General features: G+C 39.1%; 1 protein-coding gene across 3 annotated transcripts; it reads right to left on the reverse strand.

Moving 5' to 3' along the window:
- Window positions 1-800: 800 nt before the first annotated feature.
- Window positions 801-18,890, reverse strand: nepro (nucleolus and neural progenitor protein). 3 transcript variants are annotated; one of them, XM_063005833.1, is made up of 9 exons: window positions 18,783-18,890; window positions 18,461-18,615; window positions 16,362-16,450; window positions 14,669-14,797; window positions 12,904-12,981; window positions 12,555-12,808; window positions 12,301-12,362; window positions 3,358-3,608; window positions 801-2,503 (listed from the first exon to the last, which is right to left on the reverse strand). In XM_063005833.1, the coding sequence occupies exons 1-9, from the start codon at window positions 18,865-18,867 to the stop codon at window positions 2,113-2,115; spliced, it is 1,494 nt and encodes a 497-aa protein (XP_062861903.1). In that variant the 5' UTR covers window positions 18,868-18,890; the 3' UTR covers window positions 801-2,112. The 3 variants fall into 3 exon arrangements, with proteins under 3 accessions (XP_062861903.1, XP_062861905.1, XP_062861904.1); XM_063005835.1 differs by lacking the exons at window positions 18,461-18,615; window positions 18,783-18,890 and adding an exon at window positions 18,166-18,288; XM_063005834.1 differs by lacking the exons at window positions 18,461-18,615; window positions 18,783-18,890 and adding an exon at window positions 17,036-17,487.
- Between the last annotated feature and the right edge of the window lie 5,750 nt (window positions 18,891-24,640).

Raw genomic sequence — 24,640 nt, forward strand, 5'->3', positions numbered from 1 at the left:
GGATAATAATGGTGGTCACACAAAATATTGACACTTTGGGCACAATTTGGACATGTTCACTGTGGGGTGTACTCACTTATGTTGCCAGCCATTTAGACATTAATGGCTGTGTGTTGAGTTATTTTCAGAAGACAGTAAATCTACACTGCTATACAAGTTGTACACTGACTACTCTAAGTTATATCCAAGTTTCATGTCTATAGTGTTGTCCCATGAAAAGATATAATGAAATATTTGCAGAAATGTGAGGGGTGTACTCACTTTTGTGATACACTGTATATATATTACAGATCTGTATTAACAGAACATCTTGTGTATTAGCCAGTATACAAAACATTTTGTAGTAAATAATATTCTAACCCTCTATGAGGAATATCTTAATCTCAAATAATTAGAACTGAACTGACAAGGGAGCAGCAACAAAACAGTTTTACATATACAAATAGCTAAGTACATAAAAAACTTAATAAATGCTCAACATATTCACTCAGTAATGAACTTTAAACTCAATTTTAAACCTTACACAACCTTTACTGTACATATTAAACTGCTAATTCAGCGCAAAACTGAAAAATAACCGAATACATTTTGTGTTGTCGTAATGTTAAGGTCGCAGATGGTTATTTAAAAATGATTGGCTTTCCTAGATGTATGAAAAACGCATCTAAAATTACCAAAGGCATGTATAAACGTGGTTAAATAAAACATTAACACAGCGTTATTAGATAAACAGTTATTCAACTGTAATCAATCAAGTACAGCTAATTTGAGCACTTTGCATGTTTTTTATATAGCTTTTTTTTCAGTCACATAATAACGGCATTACATACACTTAAACTTTTTAAAGAATTAAAACGAAACCGTACGTTACTAACCACCAGAAGAAATAAATTAGGCAAAGGTAGCACAGAATTATAGGCGTTCCCCGCAACGAGTCAAAAACCGATGTGCGCATGCTCGGTAGGACAAATCGATGGGTAGGATAAATCGACAGAACACCTGTTGTGGCATGCGGGCCGTACAATGCCCAGGTCTGGTCTGGATGGTCCTGGATGGTTCGGAGCACACAACATCCATTTTTTTTCCAAAAAAAGACCTGGAATGCTGATTCTTCTGACCACAATACACGTTTCCACTGTGTGATGGTCCATCCTAGATGCCTCCAAGCCCACAAAAGTCTTCTGGACATGGTTAACATAAGGCTTCTTTTTTGCACAGTAAAGTTTAAAGTGGCATTTGTGCATGTAACTCCATATTGCTTGAGGAAGGTTTGCCAAAGTAATCCCCTGCGGTTATATCAGCTATTGTTGAGTGGCAGTTCTTGATGCAGTGTCGTCTGAGGGATCAAAGATCATGGAAGTTCAGATTAAGCTTGTGCCTCTGGGCTTTACGCACTGAAATTCCTTTGGATTCCTTGAATCGTTTACTGATATTATACACTGTAAAGGAAAAAATATGCAAATCCATCTTTTATTTTAGGTACATTGTCAACAAATGCATGAAAAAATTATTGCAACGTTTAAAAACAAACTGGAGATCCTCTGGCCAGCTTCTCATCAAAGACTCGGCCTTTTCTGGACACTGCTTTTGGACCAAACCATGATTACAATCACCTCATTATTAGCCCTAAATTGCCCCATCCCAACTTTTTTTGGAATGTGTTGCAGGCCTGAAATGCAAGAATGGAGGAATATTAACACATGAACTGAACTTAAGCAGACAAAACATGAAATATATTAGGTTAAAACTGCCTGCAATCAAATAAAAGTCAAAGTAAATGAAAGGAACACTGCATTTTTATTTTATTTGCATTTTCCATTTTGTCCCAACTTTTTCTGATTTGGGGTTGTATCTGAGAGGTTTCAAGTTATGTTCAAATTGTTGACAGCAGCTTAACACTGCTGTTTAATTATCATTTGGATATGAGTTTATTCAACAAAATTCACATTGTAACAACCACTTGTCTTTGAAATGTGTTTAATGCATCCTGTAACAAAACTGTTGAACAGCTCCAAAATATTTTTTTTTCTTTATCTAAGCTATTAAAATATCGAATATGCTCAGATTTTGTAAGTATGATTACATTTTAAATAAAAATCTACTTAAACGACATTACACAATAGATGAAAAGATATCATCAATCTCATCATTGTTCATGTTTGATGGCTGTTTCTCTATTTTGTTTTCCTTCTTACTAAATACGCCACCGCTTTTTGACATCTCTGTATGCAATGATAGAACTCCTATGTCCTTCTTGCTTTTTTTACATTTCTTTGAAGACTTTGTTCTCTCATCATAAAGTTCTCCAGATACTTTACAGCACATTCTGACCAGCCCAAAACGGCTCCTGATGCTTCCATAACGTGCCATCAGTGTTGGAAATCGAGTTCTGAGGAAACATTTACTCTTCCACTGAAGAGAAGGGGAAGGTCTTGGCAGGGATTTTCTTATAAGCAGCAGACGATGAAGCCTTAAACAAAGTCTGCGAAGTCTCTTCTGCACACTGGAAGCATATAAGCAAATAGTGGTGGTGTGACTTTGGCGTAATATTCACTGAACATCTATTATCACATTACATTCAACAGGATTATATTAAATGCATACATTTGATCACATTACATTCAACAGGATTATACAATTTGTCCAACAATTTGACACTCCTGGTCAAATGCCATGTTTTGCTGATTATCAGAATTAAAACAACTTCAAAACACAATCGCTAAAGGATGTAAAATGACTGCAAATTTTTTCCTTAACTTTCTGCACACAATTAAGTCATTTCCAAATGACCATATTGTAGAACTGCCACCACTTGCAACACAATTGTTTTGCTTACAACTACCTCTTTTTGACCACAGAACTATACTGCTCACAAAGGGACATTATCCTCTTTGCGACTTTCCCCTCACCTGCGCAGGCACCAGACCAGCACCAGTGATCCTACATCTAGGCGGTAGCAGGCGTTAAAACAACTAAGCTATCTAAAGATTTGGATTTGACTTGCTGAATTTCAAATATTTCAATCAATAGTGTCATAGGTTTTGCATTAACCACTGTTAAATGTAGCAAATAAACATTAATTTTGCATGCCCACAAACACAGAAGTTTGCTCCTTGCAAACAATGTGGTTGTACTAATAATGTTATTTAAAATTTGTGCCAAATTGATGATTCTGGCATTTAAGTTATTTCTTTTTATTTTAAACAAAGACCCCTCTACACATCTGATAAACATAAGATACTTTGAATACAATTTAATATTCAAATATCATATAGTAATGGTGCAACTTGAATCTTGACACGTCATAGTCATACCCAAAACAACATTTTTTTTTAAAATAGCCAGGAGCCAGTTTACCTGACACCCTCACAATCAACAGCCTGTATCTTTTGACATCTAAGGAAAGTAAAGGCTAGCCAGCCGTGTTCCTGATGCAGCTTACACCTCCTGCACCATGCCATCATCTCTTTAAGGTGCTCTTTCATGTCTCCAAGGCTGGATGCTGTCTTCGGCTGGGTTAGGAACTTCCCCATCTTCTCCACAATATTCAAATTGGAAGCACCTAATTCTGGTGAAGATGCTGCTTTAACGAACCCTTCAGCTGTGGACTTCAAGGGGCACAAAAAGTAAAAACATTAAAAAGACAATTTACCTAAACAGCAGAAACATTTTCTATGGGATTTAAATGGCCTGAAAAGGCCACTTCATCATTCTTTAACCAAGCTTTGATTGTCTAGCAGATAGTCCCAATTATCACCAAGGTTCAATTTCCCCACAAATACCCACTTTCTTGTTTGACTATGGGGACAGTATTCTTTTGGTCATAAGCCTCACCTTTCTTGAGCTAGACAAACCGCTGATCCATAAAGCCTAACAGCTCCAGTATTGATATGTCACGCCATAGAACTGTGTCCCAGAGCACTGAAGGCTTGAACTCCTCCTGTGCTTCTTGGTCAAGAGTGGCGTGCATCGTGCATCATGAAGTTCTTGTTTGTGTATTCTTACGCTTGACACTATAGTCTCAGCCTTCATTAGGGCATCCTCTAACTCTTCTGCAGTTATACGGGGGGTTTCAAAGTTGTCTTTATGAAATCAGTAACAACCCTGGATAACATTTTGGGCTTCCATGGCCTGAACAATATTCCAAATGGGGTCTTTAAAAATGTTGATGGTCTTGGAAAACTTTTTTTCCCCCTAGTTTCTTCTTAATCTGGTCGTATTCAATTACCCGATTGCATTACGCTTTCCCTCTACTGATGTTGACCTCCACTTCTGACTGAGGAGAGCCATAACTAACACACGCTCAGTTACTCAGAGGAATCCCCTCTGTCACCCTCCCTGCAAATGAGCCAATCTTCATTCGTGTTGGCACCCATATTCTTCTTTTATTTTCTTTGATAATTTGCTATATCATTCAATTGATAAGTACAGGGACACATCTCGTAATTATAAAATTTAGGCATTTCATTCAGTCCCATAGTCACAGGTGTATAAAATCAAGCACCTAACCCTGCAAACAAATGTTTACAAACATTTGTGAAAGAAAGCTCCATGAATTTGAGTGTGGCACTATGATAGGATGCCATCGTTGCAGCAAGTTAATAACCCCACCCCCAGATATTCCACAATCAACCGTGATGCGTGTCATGGAAAAGTGAAAGCGTTTAGGAACCACAGCAACTCAGCTTTTAAAAGGCAGACCACGTTAAGTTACAGAGGGGGCTCAGAGTTCATACAAGATGTCAGTGCTCTGCTGGAGAGTTTCAAACCTCCTCTGGTATTAACATCAGCACTTGTACTCACATTAGAAGCTTTATGCCATCGGCCACCTTACTTTACACTTTACTGACTGTTTACTGACACACAATCAATCAATCTCCTCGGCTTCTTCCCGTTAGTAGTCGCCGGCAAATCATGATGCGCATTATTGATTTGGCACAGTTTTCACGCCGGATGCCCTTCCTGACACAACCCTCCCTATTTAATCCGGGCTTGGGACTGGCACTACAATGCACTGGTTTGTGCATCCCAGCGGCTAGGTACCTATAGGACAATTCAATGTCTCCAATTAGCCTCGCTGCATGTTTTTGGACTGTGGGAGGAAACCCACGCAGACATGGGGAGAACATGCAAACTCCACACAGAAAGGACCCAGGACCACCCCCACCTGGGGATCTAACCCAGGACCTTCTTGCTGTGAGGCGACAGTGCTACCCACTTAGCCACCGTGCAGCCCTGAGGAGCAACACACAATAAAGAGAGAAATTAATGATCCTGTGCCGCGACTATCAACTATCAACTGTGGAAACCCCAAGGGAACTAAATGCGTTCAATATGCAAGCACATACAGTAAACATTCTCAGTGCACTTCAATATAGAAAAGCCTCGCAAAATAAGTCACTTTTTTTGGTTTTGGTACAATTTGTGAATGTGAACGTTAAGCAAACCAGGACTAAAATGTAACAGACCAAGGGAACTGAACTACAAGCATAAACACAGCCTTTAAGACACTAAGAAACTGGTCCCTGTGTTTAACATCAAAGTTAGATTATTGCAAGCCTTTCTGGATGCTCTGGTAGATTTGTAAACAAGCTTCCATTGGTTCAAAATGCAGCAGCTCAATTAAAAAAATAATTAACTTCATTAATTAAATTCAAATACTCGGTATCAGTCCGATATTTATTTGTAAATTATGGTGGAAAATAAGTATTTGGTCACCCACAAACAAGCAAGATTTCTGGCTCTCACAGACCTGTAACTTCTTCTTTGAGAAGCTCTTCTGTCCTCCACTCGTTACCTGTATTAATGGCACCTGTTTGACCTCGTTATCTGTATAAAAGACACCTGTCCACAGCCTCAAACAGACTCCAAACTCAACCATGGCCAAGACCAAAGAGCTGTCGAAGGACACCAGGAAGAAAATTGTAGACCTGCACCAGGCTGGGAAGAGTGAATCTACAATAGGCAAGCAAGTTGGTGTGAATAAATCAACTGTGGGAGCAATTGTAAGAAAATGGAAGACATACAAGACCATTGATAATCTCCCTCGATCTGGGGCCCCACGCAAGATCTCATCCCGTGGGGTCAAAATGATCATGAGAACGGTGAGCAAAAATCCCAGAACTACACGGAGGGACCTGATGAATGACCTGCAGAGAGCTGGGACCAAAATAACAAAGGCTACCAGCAGTAACACACTACGCCGAGAGGGACTCAAATCCTGCAGTGCCAGGCGTGTCCCCCTGCTGATCCAGAAGAGGATTGGGAGAATATCATGTGGTCAGATGAAACCAAAATGGAACTTTTTGGTAAAAACTCAACTCGTTGTGTTTGGAGGAAGAAGAATGCTGAGTTGCATCCCAAGAACACCATACCTACTGTGAAGCATGGGGGTGGAAACATCATGCTTTGGGGCTGTTTTTCTGCAAAGGGGACAGAATCCGTGTTAAGGGAAGAATGAACAGGGCCATGTATCTGGTGAAGACTTACAGGAAACGTTTGACCTCTGTCATTGCCAACATAGGTTATGTTACAAAGTATTGAGTTGAACTTTTGTTATTGACCAAATACTTATTTTCCACCATAATTTACAAATAAATTCTTTAAAAATCCTACAATGTGATTTCCTGGGTTTTTTTTCCTCATTTTGTCTCTTATAGTTGAAGTGTACCTATGATGAAAATTACAGACCTCTCTCATCTTTCTAAGTAGGAGAACTTGCACAATCAGTGGCTGACTAAATACTTTTTGGCCCCACTGTATATGTAATTCACATTACATGACAAGTGTCGTTTATTGCCACTCACGCTTGATGACATCATTAACATGTGCCACTGATCTACAACTCATCTGCAACAGCCATTCAGAAATTAAAACACACTGATCTACTTAAACTTTTAGCATTTAAAAAAACATCTTCGACTGCCACATCTAAAAACACTTTAAACGCAATAAAAATCGCTTTATAAATCGCTTTATAAACGATCAATCGAACTTGGATAAATTGGTCTTGTCCCGGCTTGGAGATCTCTCACCAACAATTAATCCATGTGCTTTGGTTTTTAATAAACTAAAAATGTGACAGAACTTTAACGAAAAAAACTCGACTTTAACTAGTCCATCACGTTTGATTGACATCCACATCTTCCAATTGTCGACACTTTTGTTCAATAAGCCAAAAATGCTGCTTAATGTTCTGTGTGTAAAAGTTAAAATAAAAACAGCAGTTTTGCAGAACTGTGATGTTGTAGGTTCTGTATTTATTCCTTTAGAATATTTGTTTCACATTCTAAGCATTTATTGATGAACCTCGTATGGAAGGGCGAGGTGGTGGTGTTGCTGCAGTCTATAGGGATGATATTAAAATAACCACTTTGTCTTTTCCTGCTGCTGTTTCTTTTGAACACCTGGCTTTCAAGTTGTCAGGGCCTACTCCTCTGGTCACTGCTGTAGTTTATCGTCCGCCAAAGCCAAACGCTTCCTTTCTCTCTGACTTTTCAGATTTTTTAACCCAGCTTAGTGCCCTCTCATCCTCTGTACTGCTTATGGGTGATTTTAACATCCATATTGATGACAACAACTGTAAATTTGCCAGGGAATTTTTGGAATTGTTACAGTGTTTTAATTTCACACAACATATAAATTTTCCAACTCATAAAAAAGGTCATACTCTTGACCTTGTCTGCTCTACTGGTGTCCTAGTTCATCAGCCGTCCAGCCATGACCTTACTGTCTCTGATCATTTGACAATCATCATGGACATTGAGGTCACTAAGCCCATCACTAGAGCTAAACGTAAAATATCCTTCAGGAATCTTCAATATATCTCTCCCTCTGCTTTCTCAGATTCTCTTGTTAAAAAGATGTCTGTCTGTCCTGTACTGTCTAGTACTTCATCTGACCTTGTCGATTACTATAATGACATACTCGCCTCATGTCTTGATGAGCTGGCTCCTTTGAGAACCAAATTTGTTTCATTTAGTCATTCTGCACCATGGTACACAATTGAGCTTCACCAAATGAAATCCCGTAAACGCCAGCTTGAAAGACTTTATAAGAAAACCGGTCTAACAGTACATTATCAGATTTATTCTGATTATCTTCAACATTACAAAGACGCTCTTACGGCAGCCCGATCCACTTACTATTCCGAACTCATACATGCTGGATCAACAAATCCTAAGACTCTCTTTTCCACAATAAATAAACTTCTCAAACCAGTTGACAATACTACCAATTCCTTTACAGTTGACAAGTGTAACTCTTACCTCTCATTTTTTCAAACAAAAGTTGAGAATATCCACAATTTTCTGACAGTTTCCCCTGTCATCTCTGTTTCTCCGCCTATCTCACCTCAATTTATTACCCAGCCTCTGTCTCAGTTCTCACCTGTGTCTCATTTGGACCTATCCGAGATCTTAACAGGGATGCGAAGCTCCACTTGTGTTTTGGATCCTGCTCCATCCAAACTTGTTAAGGGTTGTTTTCCAGTTATCTCATCACTTATCACAGAGATAATCAATTCCTCTCTTAGTTCTGGCTCAGTCCCTCAATCACTCAAATTGGCTGCTGTTACTCCCATACTTAAAAAACCTGGACTTGACTCTAACATTATGAGTAACTTTCGGCCCATTTCCAATCTTCCATTTCTGTCGAAAATACTGGAACGTGTTGTTGCCTCACAGCTCAAAGATCACCTAAATTCCAATAATCTATTTGAATCATTTCAGTCTGGTTTCCGCCCCCAGCACAGCACTGAGTCAGCCCTCCTCAAAGTCACAAATGACCTTCTTCTTTCCTCAGACTCTGGACAAATTAATATTCTCGTCCTCCTTGATCTTACTGCAGCTTTTGACACCATTAATCACTCCATTCTTCTGTCCCGCCTTGAATCCTCTGTCAACATCACTGGTACTGCCCTTTTGTGGTTAAGGTCATATCTCGTAAACAGACAACAGTTTGTTAATATCAACAATTGTAGTTCTGCCATTGCTCCACTGTCCCAAGGCGTTCCCCAAGGCTCAGTGTTAGGTCCCCTTTTGTTTATTCTTTATATGCTCCCCCTTGGTGACATCATACGTCGGCATGGTTTACATTTCCACTGCTATGCTGATGATATTCAGCTTTACATCTCCTCCAAATCCATTAATACTGAACTTCACTCCACTCTGACAAATTGCATCACTGAAATGAAATTGTGGATGAAAGCTAATTTCCTCAAATTAAACTGTGAAAAATCTGATATGATCATCGTAGGTCCTACAACCCTGGCAAAAACCACAAAAAATTTTCAAATTACCATTGATAATGACACGTTGTCTCCGTCTTCTAACATCCGAAATCTTGGTGTAATTTTTGATAGCAACCTCTCTTTTGACCGCCATGTAAATCACATCACCAAAACTGCTTTCTTTCATCTAAAAAACATAGCACGTCTACGTCCATCACTCTCCTTTTCTGCCGCCGAAACCTTGATTCATGCTTTTATTACATCCAGAATTGATTATTGCAATAGCATCCTTTATGGTACATCTAACAAAATACTAAAAAAACTTCAGTATATCCAGAATTCAGCTGCTCGCCTCCTTACTCATACTCGCTCCCGTGATCATATTACACCTGTTCTCCAAAAACTTCATTGGCTTCCCGTTGCTCAACGCATTCAATTCAAAATTCTTCTATTCACTCACAAAGCTCTCCATAATCAGGCCCCATCCTACCTCACCGACCTGCTCCATCAGCACATTCCCTCCCGTAGCCTTCGCTCTTCTGAGGCTAACCTACTGTCCATACCCTCTAGGACCAAGCACCGGACCTGGGGTGACAGGGCCTTTTCCATAGCTGCTCCATCTTTATGGAATGCTCTCCCCAAACACCTACGAGATTGTCCTGACCTGTCCAAATTCAAGTCACTTCTCAAAACTCATATATTCAAAATGGCATTTAACTTGTAACAACACGAAATAAATGCTTTTATTTTTGCTATTCTTTTTAATAGTTTTTATACTTAGATCACGACAGAAATGTGAAGTCCTAGATCCTAAAACTTGTAAAGTTTTCAGTTTCCTGATTGCATGTGAATCTGTCCTGTTTCTGTCTAATTTTAAGAAATTGTTCTATATTTGTTGTTCTCTCTCATAATTTAGCTAATTTTTAATGAACTGTCTTATGCTGCTCTCTTTGTTTATATCTTAATTATTCTTGATGTTCTATTTTGATTTTGTACTATGATTTGTATGGTGTATGTACGTATTTGTTTTGATTATTTGTCTTATGTAAAGCGTCTTTGAGTATCTTGAAAAGCGCTATATAAATAAAATGTATTATTATTATTATTATTATTGTTATTTAGATAGCTAACCTAATCTAAATTAGCTAACCTAATCTAAATTGTTATTTAGATAACCATGGTGCATTGAGACATGTATTATTACGGCAGATACTCAATTTGCGGTATCGGACATAAAATAGTGGTATTGAGCCAGCCCTAGATTAAACATACTTAGTCAGGCTTTTAATTACTACTACTGGATGCTGTCATGTGCTATCTGTATATAATGACTTTTAATCAGTTAGTTACCGGTGGGTTACAGGGTGGTCCGAGAGTATCCTGTTTTTGTTATAGCTGTTATGCTGCTATAACAAGGGTTATTGAAGTCTCATGTCTTCTCCATCATAATTCTCAAAGCAAACATCGCATCTTTGGTGAACTTTGCAGGCATGAAACAATACTGCTGCTCACAAATCTTCAGCCTAGCTTTTACTTCTCTTTCCCAGATCTTCATGTTGTGGCTAATCAACTCAATGCTTTTCTAGTTGCTGCAGCTCTGCACATCACCCTTATTCTTAAAATCTGAACCATTACGCTTCTTCCCCACTAATCCAAAGCAATCCCTGGCTCACTATCTTTATGTCATCTAACCTTCTCTCTTTCATTTTCTTCTTCTTCTTTCTTCTTCCTTCATTCCCATCTGCATCATTTATATTTACCTCTGTCTGGCCAATCAGTACAAGTCCTTTTTAGCAACCCAAGTGTTTAACTTCTTATACAGCTTGCCATATGCCTTTTACCCGGCCTTCGCCACTTTCCTCTTTGCCTTATGCTGCATCTCTTTGTACTCCTGTCTATTCTCTTTCTCTCCCAGTAGTTCATCCTTCGTCTCAAAATGTGTTGCAAAATCTACTACCATCTGCCCTTATTCCTGTCCTTATTACCATATCTACACAACACCATTACCTCAATGTAAAGTTACAGAGCATTACCTCCAAATCCAAAATGTCCACTAAAGTCAGCAGCAATCACAGCTCTCTTCTCTTTGGGTACCCTTTCCACCACTTCATCTAACTCCAGAAATCTTCTTTCTCCTACATCTCGCAACCCACTTGTGGGGCATATGCATCTATCAGACACTCTTTTCACCTTCACTACATTCTTAATGTACTGTTACAACGTTACCCCTACCCCATTTCTCCTTATTACACCACAGTAGAACAGTTTAAGCTGACCTTCAATGCTCCCAGCCTTACTCCCCTTCCACTCTTTCACATAGTATGTCACCCTTCAGCATCAAATCAGCTAGGTCTATTGCTTTACCAGTCATATTCTCACCTCTACTTTCTTGCCCTTCCACCTCTCTCTCTGCTGTAGATCATTTGTTTCCCCTCTTCTTCTCCTTGGCCCAACAGTAGCATAGTTTTTACCAGTACTCTTGCTGAACTACAATACTGGAGGCAGACATTGCTAACCCAGGCTTTGACCGATCTGGTATGTGAGTGTGACTTTTGATCTGCATATTTGATTTGGCACAGTTTTTATGCCGAATACGCTTCCTGACACAACCCTCCCAATTAAGCCGGGCTTGGGACAAGCACTAAGAATGCACTAATATGTGCAGTGTTAAACAGATTTAACCACCAATAACTTTTTCAACAACCATCAACAACTTATGCAGGAAGCTGCAAAATAACCTGGGCAAAAGGAACTGTCGGCCTTGCTTACCTCAGATGAGGTCAGCATACCTATAATAGTCATTAGCAAAAGAATGAGTAAAAATAGAACTTCAAATGGCAGTTCTATTGGCAGTTCTACTAACCAATATGACCATTAACTTGAAAATAAAACTCGGAGATAGATTCCGTCTGAAAAACCCCAACAAAATTTCACACACCTACCACCATGTTTGACTGTTGGTATGGTGTTCTTATTAAGAACTGCTGTAAACTAATAATTAACAGAACCATAAAATGTGCTTGTTACCAGAAAATGCTGAGAAAGAATGCAAAAACATATAGCCTACCTACCGGTTTAGTAACTCCTTGGACTTGCTGAAGCCTCGACTTTATGTCCAAAATTAAAGAAGGACCTATAGATGTGAAGAAACAATGAATAAATAAATAAATACACATAACAGCTAAAATGTGATTTTTTTTTCACTAGAAACCACACTGAGAATGCAAATAACCAGTGCAACAAGGACCTTTACATAAACAAAACCCTTCCAAATCTGTATTAGACTTTACTCCCTCATCAGCTAGAAATTGCATCATCCCAATACCCTTTTTTTCTGCCTTTTCAAAATCTTCATCCACCTCCTTCTTAAACAGCCTGTCAAGAAGAGAGAGTTTTGTGACTTCCTTTATTCCAGTGAACTCCTGTTGACTCATAAGCAGATCAGAGTAGCCACGGCCCAAGAACATTGCCATGTCTACAGGAAGAGCCATGGAATGACATGGTACAACATCACGAAGGAGATTTATGATGCTCTGGTACAAAGGAATGAGTGCTGTCAAGATACCTCTATAAAATACCCTGCGCACAAAGAATACAAAAATCTTACATCATAATCTTATAAAAAATACATCTTAGCATGTTAACAAATTAAAACAGTCATGCTATGAACTTACCAGAGTCGACTGAGCATGCTCACCAGCACCAAGTTCAGCACAATAAACTCGGACAAACAAAGATGCTGTCTAGTCAACCTGTGAGAGAGGAGTTAAGGCTCTACAAGACACCATCAAGCCAAAAGTCATATTTTTGCCATTTGGCCATGATTGAAATAGACGTTTTTGACTTGTTAAGATCACAAATACAGCTAAACTGGTGAAATTTAAGTACAGTTTTCCCTTTAAATTTCAGGGGGGGCTTAAACAACCCTTTATTAAATAAGATCGAAAGTATTAGTTGTAAACACAAAGAATACAAAAATTGGGAGAGTTGTAAAAAGAGAGTTGTGATTGGTGCTGACTTCAGTGGGCATTTTGGAATTAAGAGGTAGATACGGTAATAAAGACAGGAATAAGAAAGGGCAGATAGTGAAAGATTTTGCAACACATTTTAAGAAGAAGGATGAACTACCGGGAGAGGACGAGAGTACAAAGAGATGCAGCATAAGGCAAAGAGAAAAGTGGGGAAGGCCGGGGAAAAGGCGTAAGGTATGCTGTATAAGAAGTTAAACATTAGGGTAGGTGAAAAGGACTTGTACTGATTGGCCAGGCAGAGGAACATAGCTGGGAAGGATATTCAGCTGGTAAGAATAATAAATGATGCAGATGGGAATGTGATGGCAAATAAGAAGTGTGTACTGAAAAGGAGGAAGAAGAAAATGAGATAGAGATGGTTGGATGACAGAAGATAGTGAGCCAGGGATTGCATTGGATTAGCAAGGAGAATGAAGTGAAAAGGCAGGCCCAGATGACATACCAGGGGAGGTAAGAAAATGTTAATCAGCGATGGCAGTGGAGTTTTTTTTTAACTAGGATGTTTAACAAAATCTTGGAAAGGTAGAATTGGAAAACTTAAAATTACATTGCTTTTTAGCAATGTAAAATATTTTAGCTTATTTTCTTTATAAGTCTTTTGGAAAACACAAAACATTGTAGTTCTGATAAACAAGGCTGTATTTGTATTTATATTTATATCAAACAAACCACCAGAATCTCACAATCACATTTATGCTGTCCATTTTACTTCAAATAAATGAGCATCAAAAAAATCCCGAAAAAGTTAAATATTTAATAATGCTTTGCTATCATTGCAAAATGAAAGCGCACAGTAAACAGCAGCACCACGACCCAGATCAACCACACAGCAGCATAAAATCATAACCGCTGCTTACCTGAGCTTCTCTTTTTCAAATTGAGACCAAATCTATACCCGTGTGTTGTTACATTAGGGATAAAATCCACTTTTTTGTAAATGTTTACCTTAATGTTTCCAGAATATTTACTGCATATTTTAAGCTACTCTGTTCCGCATCATCCCTACGGAAGCTGAACCATTTCCAGAAAACTGAACCATGTGCCATCTTTTTGATATTAAATCTTCACCACTTAGTTAATTTTTTCCCCATAGTTGCCTGACATATTAGTTATTAATGAGGTAGACCTGAATAAGCTTAATGAACATGGGGAAAATCTGTATAGCGGCACACACTGATAATTGTGGGCCAACGTGTTGTGTGTGTGCGCGTGTGTAAGTGCTTTTGTGCTCTGTGTTAAACGTTCCCAAATGGTAACTTGTGTATCCTAGGCATACTCGATATAACGAATATGGTCATTTTCAATATTGTTTAAAAAGTAATATTGAATATATCGATGTTTGCGATATACCGCCCAGCCCTAGATGAAGATCTGGGAAAGAGTAGTGAAAGAAAGCAGTGATGGATACAAGAAGGCTTTGGAACAATGGTCCAGGGTTCGGCTCAGGAGGCTGGAAGCGCCTAACAATTTAAGAGAAAACCATTCCAGCATGGGCTGACTGGGCACACTGCAATGTCCCACATCTACTCCAACATTCCTGCAAAAAGAACATATGAGCTTCCTACAATTTACAGACAGTATTACAAAATATGAAACAGAAGTTATCACAGTAACCTTAAAATAGCACCAATTTAAAAAAATTACAAGCAGGATTTTTAGATTTTTCATTATGAATTGTAACAATGAAAATTAAAGCTATAAAGTTGAAATGGTTTTCTTTTTTCAGTCATGACCAATTGGAACATACAGTATCTCTCTTGTCTCTGCCACCAGCCCCACCCCCATTCAAGGAGAGCAAAGGCTGTCACGCACCCCCTCCAACACACACGCAGCTGATTGCTTCTTTTCACCTGCCAGTGGCCGGGTCTCACAGAGTACAATATCACTGGCATATGTAATCATTTTGTGTACTTTACTAAATACATGTTCAGTAAAAACAACATGACAACTTGGTGTATTTAACAATATAACACCATAACATATTCCACCGTAACATCTGGAAACATGTAAAAATGCTTAGCTACACACACAGGTAACCAATCTGTGGATGCCTGGGTAGACACCCAACTGGCCAGTAGTGGTGGAATAACTTAATAGACAGTTGCAGCACCCAAGCAGCTACTTTATAGCATGTGTTACTTACACCGATCAGCCATAACATTAAAACCACCTCCTTGTTTCTACACGCACTGTCCATTTTATCAGCTCCACTTACCATATAGGAGCACCTTGCAGTTCTACCATTACTGACTGTAGTCCTCTGTTTCTCTACATGCTTTGTTAGCCCCTTTTCATGCTGTTCTTCAATGGTCAGGACTCTCCCAGGACCACTACAGAGTAGGTATTATTTGGGTGTTGGATCACTCTCAGCACTGCAGTGACACTGACATGGTGGTGGTGTGTTAATGTGTGTTGTGCTGGTATGGGTGGATAAGACACAGTAATGCCGATGGAGTTTTTAAACACCTCACTGTCACTGCTGGACTGAGCATAGTCCACCAACCTAAAATATCCAGCCAACAGCACCCTGTGGGCAGCATCCTGTGACCACTGACCACCTTAAACAGCAGCAATAGATAAGTGATAGTCTCTGACTTTACATCTACAAGGTGGACCAACTAGGTAGGAGTGTCTAATAGAGTGGACAGTGAGTGGACAAAGTATTTAAAAACTCCAGCAGCACTGCTGTCTGATCCATACCAGCACAACACACATCAACACCACCACCATGTCATTGTGACCTCAGTGCTGAGAATGAGCCACCACATAAATAATACCTGCTCTGTGGTGGTCCTGTGGGGGTCCTGACTATTGAAGAACAGGGTGAAAGCAGGCTAAAAAAAAGTATGTAGAGAAACAGATGGATGTAGAGTCAGTAATTGAAGAACTACAAAAAGCTTCTATATGGTAAGTTGAGTTGATAAAATGGACAGTGAGTGTAAAAACAAACAGGTGGTTTTAATGTTATGGCTGATCAGTGTATTTTCAATGGGGGTGAAAAAGTAAGAATCTGACCTGGGTTTTATAAGACATGTACATGAGACTAACTTTGTGTTTCATAGTGTATAGCAAAGCCAGCACAATACAATAATTTCCTTTACCTCTGAATGTTATTTGGACACAACTCCTGCAAGCCTTGCAAAGCTTCCTGCAATTTCATTTCACTCAATCGACCGATGCATTGTTCAACCTAAACAATTGCCAGATATAAGTAGATACTGCATGAGATTATTTACAAAGCATCAATATTGGCATAAATGAGTAATACATATCAATATTGTGGAAGGACATAAGATTCTTTTTACGTTCGACCTTTTCCTTCAAAAAATGCAATATTTAAAAGGTAATATGTTTAAGAAATGTTATCATTAAGTAATACACACATTTTGTGCAATAGATCAGCCCTGAAGACAGCAATACGTAAATGCTGCCACAGTTCCCATCTCTTTAAAAAGATCAATGTAAAGATCTAATGCATGTCAGTGCTGTCAATTTTAAAAAATCGTATAATTTTAATTAGCATATGAATTAAAGCATTTTCTAGCACTTATTTATGCATCTGGAGGTTGTAATAAACTGCATTTCTAAATGCATTATGGCCTTTATTTGAAGTACCAACATTTCGATGGAATATATCTTAAATTTAAGCAAATAATAGCTGTTAATTTTATTATAAATGCTGTAAGGTTAGCACAGTTAAAAGAAAGATCAAAGCGTTTTGTTTAACATATGCGTAAAAAGAAAATGCCCATAATAAGACACAATATAAATTTACCACGCTTGTAGCATTGGCTCGTTTGATAACTTTGGTTGGACAACTGTTTTGTTTATTCAAAAAATTAATTTTGATGGGTTTAGCGTATTTTGATTTAGCGTATTATCTGCCTATGTTGACCAGCCAAGCAGTGTTGCCAACCTAGCGACTTTGTCGCTATATTTAGCGAGTTTTCAGACCCCTCTAGCGACTTTTTTTCAAAAAAGCGACTAGCGACAAATCTAGCGACTTTTTCTGGTGTTATTGGAGACTTGGAGTCTCGAACGTGAAAACATATTGTTCTGCAGTTACTGTCCTCAGTGAGCAGCGAGTCGAGCTGCCGTGAGCCCCTCCGCCGTCCCAAAGCACGGGCGGTCAGTATCACAGTCAGGGTTGCCAGATTGGGCGATTTTCCACCAAAATGAGCGGATTTTGTTGAAAATTGGCAGGGGAAAACACAATTTGGCAGGTGGACAAAATTTGGGCTGGTTTGTAATCATTTTGGCAGCTTAAAATCTAAATTTAAAAAAAGCTATTGCTAAAGCAGGTGGAATATAAATAGGTCTCCCTTCTCCCTACCTTCTCCCACCACATCCAACCCGCTGTCAAAAGTTTGATTGACAGGTTATTCTTTCCAGTCCAAGACCCTGTTGCCACGCCCATCAATACACTGATTCATATGTTAGACAAGTGATTTGAGTTGAATATGAAGGTAAGCAAGTCTCGTAAATATAACCTCTCATATGTACAAGAGGGTAAACTTCAATTGCTTATAAGTTTATTTTTATTTACTAGCAAAGGTTTGTGTGTCCTATCATAAATAATGCATTTTACTTGGTAGGCTACTTTAAAGACATGCAAGCAAAATAATTTGCCATTTATAATGTATAATTGCTGATCTATACATTTTAAGATATTAATTTGTACGTCATGATGGTTTAACTGGTTTATTATTTGTGAAATGCTAATCATCATCTGCTTATCCTGTGTTTTTGGAGTTTTTTCATGCATTTTGACTGAAAATTACTGTCGCAATCTGGCAACCCTGCCCAGAGTAGCTCAATGTTGTCTTAAAAAACAAAAACAAACCACGAATCAACAGAAGAATTTTCATTTGTAGTTCTAAACATATTTAGGGTGTTTTTACCCACTTTTTGTCTCTCCCACGATGTTATTCCTCTCTTCTACAGCATCAATTACATGCAAAAGGACCTTATGCAAATTATGCGATGACGTCATTTAGCGACTTCTAGCTACTTTTAGGACAGCCAATAGCTACTTTCCTTACTGAGGAGTTGGCAACACTGCAGCCAAGGCGTTAGGTCACATACCCAAGCATTTCTAAACAGTGGTGGACACAACGCAGAAGTGACCCTCTTACATACGAAGCAATTAAGCAGATTAGTAGTTGCCAGGGTAACACCACAAACGTAAATAAATGCAGACCTGTTTGATTGCGCGGAAGGTTTTGTGTTGTCTGAAGCTGTTGTGTACTACATACAGGATCTTATAAAGCAGCCGGATCTCCGTCTGCAACACTTCACTTTTCAAGAGCTTCAGTACGTTCTCACAGTGTAATACCACATCTCCTGTTACTGTGGCTGAAATAAAACCAACATTTTTATAACACAAGCACAAAACAGCGAACACATAAGAGAACACACTACAATTTACAATCACGTGTTTACCATGGAAAGCCGTGTTACAAAATTTCCACTACTCTACTGTCAGTGAATAGCTTTAGACGTGTTTATAGAATGAAACACACCTGCTTTAACACTAAAGCGAATCCTACAAGACGCATTAGTATCTGGAAACGGTATATTAACTTTATTCCAGGGTTCGACCGCCATGTTGCTTTAAGGCGAGCTACCAGAGCAAGGTTGTTGTCGCTTTGGTTGCCAGATCCTTCCACCAAATTCCCCCGAACAACAAAGTAAACTAGTAAACTTAGTTGTCTAGTCTCAATTACTTGTTCTTGTTCATAACACCTTAATCATGGTTAGGAATAGTGGTGTGCAATACCGCAAAATTTGGCATCGATCCGATACCAAGTAAATACAGGGCCAGTATCGTCGATACCGAGACCGATACTTTTTTACTTACAAAAGCAGCTAGTGTGTTATGGTTTATGAAGTAAATGTATCATCAGTATGATATGACCGCTAAATGATTTTGTGATTTTTGGTTCTACTGTTAATTAGTTAATCATGTACATTTTAAAACCCAAGACAAACACAGCAAAGTTTTTGGGCAAATAAAAAGTATATTTATATAATAAAATAATAATTATTAAATTAAAAATTCCTTTTGTTGCACTTTTCTGTTTTTTTGTAAAACAAAGTAAACAAAATTATTTAAAAAAACTTAAAGGTTTTTGTTCAAAAACAATAATATAATAACAAAACAAAACTACTGTACATGCATTTTCTCTGTGCCGCTGAGTCACGTGATGGCACGACAATAAAACACAGAGCGGTAGCGTTGTAAAGGGGGCGGGACATTTTTTATGCGCAGCTTCCGCATCGTGGGCTGCTCAAATGTTCCAAACAACCCATAGAGCCCCATTCATTTCCACTACTTAGCAAGCATTTTCAGCTGTATGTTGCTTTGTTTTTAAAAAAATAATGAATTTGATGTCATTAATATACTTAATACTGTTATTGTTTAGCATTTGCTCAGCACTAAATGTTACATGTTTATTTTAATTAATAGGTATAACCGAATTTAGCTTCGTCAGTTAAGCTTAATTAATGACACTAGAGTCTTTTCACCTAAAATGAGTTGATTAATCAAGAGTCTTGTTACAGAAATGATCATAAAACATTAGAGCCATAATAAATCATGCTACTTTGACTTTCATACTTAAGTACATTTGAAAGTAAATACTTTAGTACTTTTACTCAAGTGGAGGTAAAGTGTATTTTTACTTTTACTACTACTTTTACTGGAGTAATATTTTACCTTGGATATATCTACTTTAACTCAACTACATGGTTTGTGTACCTTGTCCACCACTTACATTAGACAAAATTTCGGTTTCTGGTCCTTGTTTTGTATAAGTCCTGAAGGATGGGCAATGGAGCTCCGATGATTTTTGCTGCTCTTTCCACCACTCTTTGCAATCTGCATCTGTCAGAGAGGTTTTATTGTCATTTCAGCTACATACAAGTAAATATTGAAACGAAACAGCGTTCCTCTAGGATCACGGTGTACCACGGTACAAAAAGTGCAAGAGAAAACAGTGTAAATACAAAACAGTGTAAATACAAAACAGTGTAAATACAACAATAAATACAAAACAATCCTATAATAAGTAACTACAAAAGATATTTCTAATTATCCCTAATCTAAACAAGTAATTAGAAGACAGGACTAAAGACAAGTGTTAGTGCATGATGGTGAATAGATGGTACAATGGTTCATGAGGTAGTGACATGTTGTACATTAGCAGCGTAAAATTGGCAATGGAGATAAGGTGCCTAAAAAGTAAATAAGGTGCAAAAATACAAAAAGACTTTTCAATATTTGAATAAACAGGTAAAAACAGACTAACATAGTCAATACAGTTCAGCAGAAAATTTCCGGAGGAAATTGTTATAGTACTGAGTTGAGGAGTCTGATTGCTTGTGGGATAAAACTGTTACACAGTCTGATTGTGTTAGTCCGGATGCTGCGGTATCGTCTCCCAGACGGGAGCAGAGTAAAAAGTCCATGTGATGGATGGGTTGGATCGTCCACAATGCTTAGAGCTTTGCGGATGCAGCGGGTGTTAAAAATGTCTGTGAGAGATGGAACAGTACAATTTCCGAACTAGACAGTGATGCAGCCGCTCAGGATGCTCTCGATTGTTCCTCTGTAGAACGTGATGAGAATGGGGGGTGGCAGATGAGCTTTCCTCAGTCTTCTCAAAAAGTAGAGACGCTGCTGGGCTTTCTTGGTGATGGAAATGGTGTTGAGGGTCCAGGTGAGATTCTCTTCCAGATGAACACCGAGAAATTTGGTGCTCTTGACGATCTCAACAGATGAGCCGTCGATGTGCAGTGGGGAGTGGTCCCTTAGTGTCTTTCTAAAGTCAATGACCATCTCTTTGGTTTTATCCACATTCAGAGACAGGTTGTTGACTTGGCACCAGTCCGTTAGATGTTGTATCTCCTCTCTGTACGCTGACTCATCGTTGTTGCTGATGAGTCCCACCATAGTTGTGTCGTCTGCAAACTTAACGATGGAATTCGAGCTGTGCATTGCTGTACAGTCGTGCGTAAGCAGAGTAAACAGCAGTGGACTGAGCACACAGCCTTGGGGAGCGCCGGTGCTCAGTGTGGTGGTGCTGGAGGTGTTCTTACCGATCCGGACGGACTGAGGTCTCTCAGTCAAGAAATCCAGGATCCAGTTGCAGAGAGAGGTGTTCAGGCCCAGCGTGCTCAGCTTTCCAATTAGATGCTGAGGAATGATTGTGTTGAATGCTGAGCTAAAGTCTATGAACAGCATCCTGACGTAAGTGTTTTTTCTGTCCAGGTGTGTAGAAGCCAGGTGAAGTGTAGTGGATATGGCGTCATCCGTTGAGCGGTTAGGACGGTACGCAAACTGCAGTGGGTCCATGGTGGGAGGCAGTAGGGTCTTGATATGCCTCATGACTAGTTTCTCGAAGCACTTCATGATGATAGGCGTGAGTGCTACTGGACGATAGTCGTTGAAGCATGACACAGATGACTTCTTTGGCACGGGTACGATGGTGGTCGTCTTGAGGCACGTTGGAACGATGGCGCTGCTCAGGGAGATGTTGAAGATGTCAGTGAATACATCTGCCAGTTGGTCTGCACATCCTTTGAGCACTCGGCCAGGAATGTTGTCTGGATGAATGTTCTGCAGTTCGCTGATGGCTCTGTAAAGTTCGCTCAATGCTTCCTTAGCGTTCGTGCTGGGCGGAAGATACACCGCGACGCAACAATAAGCACGCTGGTGAATTCCCGTGGTAAATAAAAAGGTCTGCATCTAACAATAGCAAATTCCACCATCGGAGAACAGTACACCACAACAAGCACAGAGTCCTTGCACCATTCGGTGTTAATGTAAACACAAACGCCTCCTCCTCGTGTTTTACCGGACTGAGCTGCATTTCTATCGGCGCGATACGATGCTAGCCCGTCTAGCTGAATGGCACTGTCTGGAATGTTGTTGCTAAGCCATGTTTCAGTGAAAATTAAAACACAACAGTCCCTGTACTCACATTGGGTAGTTCGCTGAAGTCTGATACAGTCCAGTTTATTCTCCAATTTATTAAACAAACTTACAAACTTTTCTGAAAACAACAAAAAAAAACACCGTTATTCGACCCCAGAGCGGCCGCTGCGTGTTAACGTGCCGCCATCTTGGTCATCAAATATGGTGATGGGGAGCAGTGTTGAAGGTTTTCTTTTAAAATCCACAACCATCTCTACAGTCTCTACAGTCTAGTGTGTTCAGCTTTAGATTGTTCTGACTGCACCAGAGCACCAACCGATCAATCTCCTGCCGATATGCAGACTCATCTCCAGCCTGGATTAGTCCAATGATCGTAGTGTCATCTGCAAACTTTAGAAGTTTCACTGTTGGGTCTGTAGAGGTACAGTCATTAGAGTAGAGAGAGAATAGCAGTGGAGAGAGGACACAGCCCTGTGGTGCACCAGAGGTGTGGTACCTCCGTGAAGCTGGCCCCCCATGTGGTCAGAAATGGAATATAAATATTATTATTCGTTTGTGCTGCGTTTGTGCTGGTTTGTGCCGTAGGAATCATCGTTTGTGCTGGCACCGTTTTAGAGAAATTAAGTATTATATTTTATTACCCGTGACGTCACCAGCCCCCCATCAGAGCCCAAATTGCACCAAAACCATCTCATTCGTTTGTGCTACGTTTGTGCTGGTTTGTGCTGCTAAAAGAAACATTTGTGCTGTTTTAATTCTCAAGTTATTACGCTATAAATATTACACCCGTGACGTCACCAGCCCCCCATTAACGTCCAAATTGCACCAAAACCCTTTAATTCGTTTGTGCTACGTTTGTGCTGGTTTGTGCTGCTAAAAGAAACATTTGTGCTCTTTTAATTCTCAAGTTATTACGCTATAAATATTACACCCGTGACGTCACCAGCCCCCCATTAACGTCCAAATTGCACCAAAAGCATCTCATTCGTTTGTGCTACGTTTGTGCTGGTTTGTGCTGCTAAAAGAAACATTTGTGCTCTTTTAATTCTCAAGTTATTACGCTATAAATATTACACCCGTGACGTCACCAGCCCCCCATTAACGTCCAAATTGCACCAAAACCCTTTAATTTGTTTGTGCTACGTTTGTGCTGGTTTGTGCTGCTAAAAGAAACATTTGTGCTCTTTTAATTCTCAAGTTATAGGCTAAATAATATATTTTTTTATAAAGTGAGGACACACGGCCCCTAAAAATGTCCAAATTGCACCAAAACCCTTTAATTCGTTTGTGCTGGTTTGTGCTGCTAAAAGAAACATTTGTGCTGTTTTAATTCTCAAGTTATTACGCTATAAATATTACACCTGTGACGTCACCAGCCCCCCATTAACGTCCAAATTGCACCAAAAGCATCTCATTCGTTTGTGCTACGTTTGTGCTGGTTTGTGCTGCTAAAAGAAACATTTGTGCTGTTTTAATTTGCAAGTTATAGGCTAAATTCTCTCTCTTTTTTTTTTATTAAGTGAGGACACTTAGCCCCTAACAATGTTAAAATTGCATCACAGAGTGAAATTTATTATAATCGAATTACCTTTAAAAACCTTTAACATTTTAAATGTTAAAATGTTATCCATAACATTATCCATACACATGTTACACAGCTAAATTGATTTGTGAATTCCAAATGTTAATGTTATTTCAAAGGTTTTAAATGCTTGTGGGCCGTCAACAAGTATATTCTACCTACAGACTTACCAAATAATCAAAATGTAACATAGCTTAAAAAAGTTTAGTCACAGCAAAATTCCATGGTTTGTGTTATAGCTCTGATGTCTTTGTTATTCTATTTATACAGGTCTTCAAACCAGAGTAAGAAGTAAAGGCTTTAACAAGACCACCCAGTAATGCAAGAGAGAAATCAGAAACAACTTCTTTTGGTACAGATGCTCCTCCTCTAAGCCATTCAGAGACCCAGTTTGATATGGCGTTAATGTCATGCCGCTCAGACAGCATTTGCACCACTGGGATGTGAATAGAAGTATATCCATGTGAGGACAGAACTCCTTGATATGGAAATATACTGTATGTCCTGATGTTTCTGTTTAGTGAGCCTTTTGACTACTGTACCTGTAGCATTAAAACTTACACTTGAGTCTTTACTAGTATTTTGACTAGTAGTTGAGAGGGGGTCCAATAGTGGCATAAAAAATTTGTCAAGGCCGATGTCATGAATACTGCCCCTATGAGGCACACTGTATTTTATTAGATGAGGGGGAAAGGATGGGGTGTTTGTGTTCTACCTCCCTATCCCCTCTCTCTTGTTTGGCTTTTCTTAATGTACTCAGGCTTGGTAGGTGGGTAGCTCTGGGTTACCGAGTGGCATTATCTTGTAAGCCTCTGTGGCTCGCCACACATGTAGCAGTTTTTTACCCTGCCAGAGTTCTT

Source organism: Trichomycterus rosablanca, chromosome 12, assembly GCF_030014385.1.
Source record: "Trichomycterus rosablanca isolate fTriRos1 chromosome 12, fTriRos1.hap1, whole genome shotgun sequence".
NCBI classification, from domain to species: Eukaryota; Metazoa; Chordata; class Actinopteri; order Siluriformes; family Trichomycteridae; genus Trichomycterus; species Trichomycterus rosablanca.

Coding starts and splice junctions, on each gene's coding strand:
- nepro (XM_063005833.1), bottom strand. CDS start 18,867: ATGGCGGTCGAACCCTGGAATAAAGTTAATATACCGTTTCCAGATACT. Junction 12,982..14,668: donor CATTGTTCCAAAGCCTTCTT/GTATCCATCACT, acceptor CCTCTCTCACAG/GTTGACTAGACAGCATCTTT. Junction 2,504..3,357: donor GTTGATTGTGAGGGTGTCAG/GTAAACTGGCTC, acceptor ATATGCTTCCAG/TGTGCAGAAGAGACTTCGCA.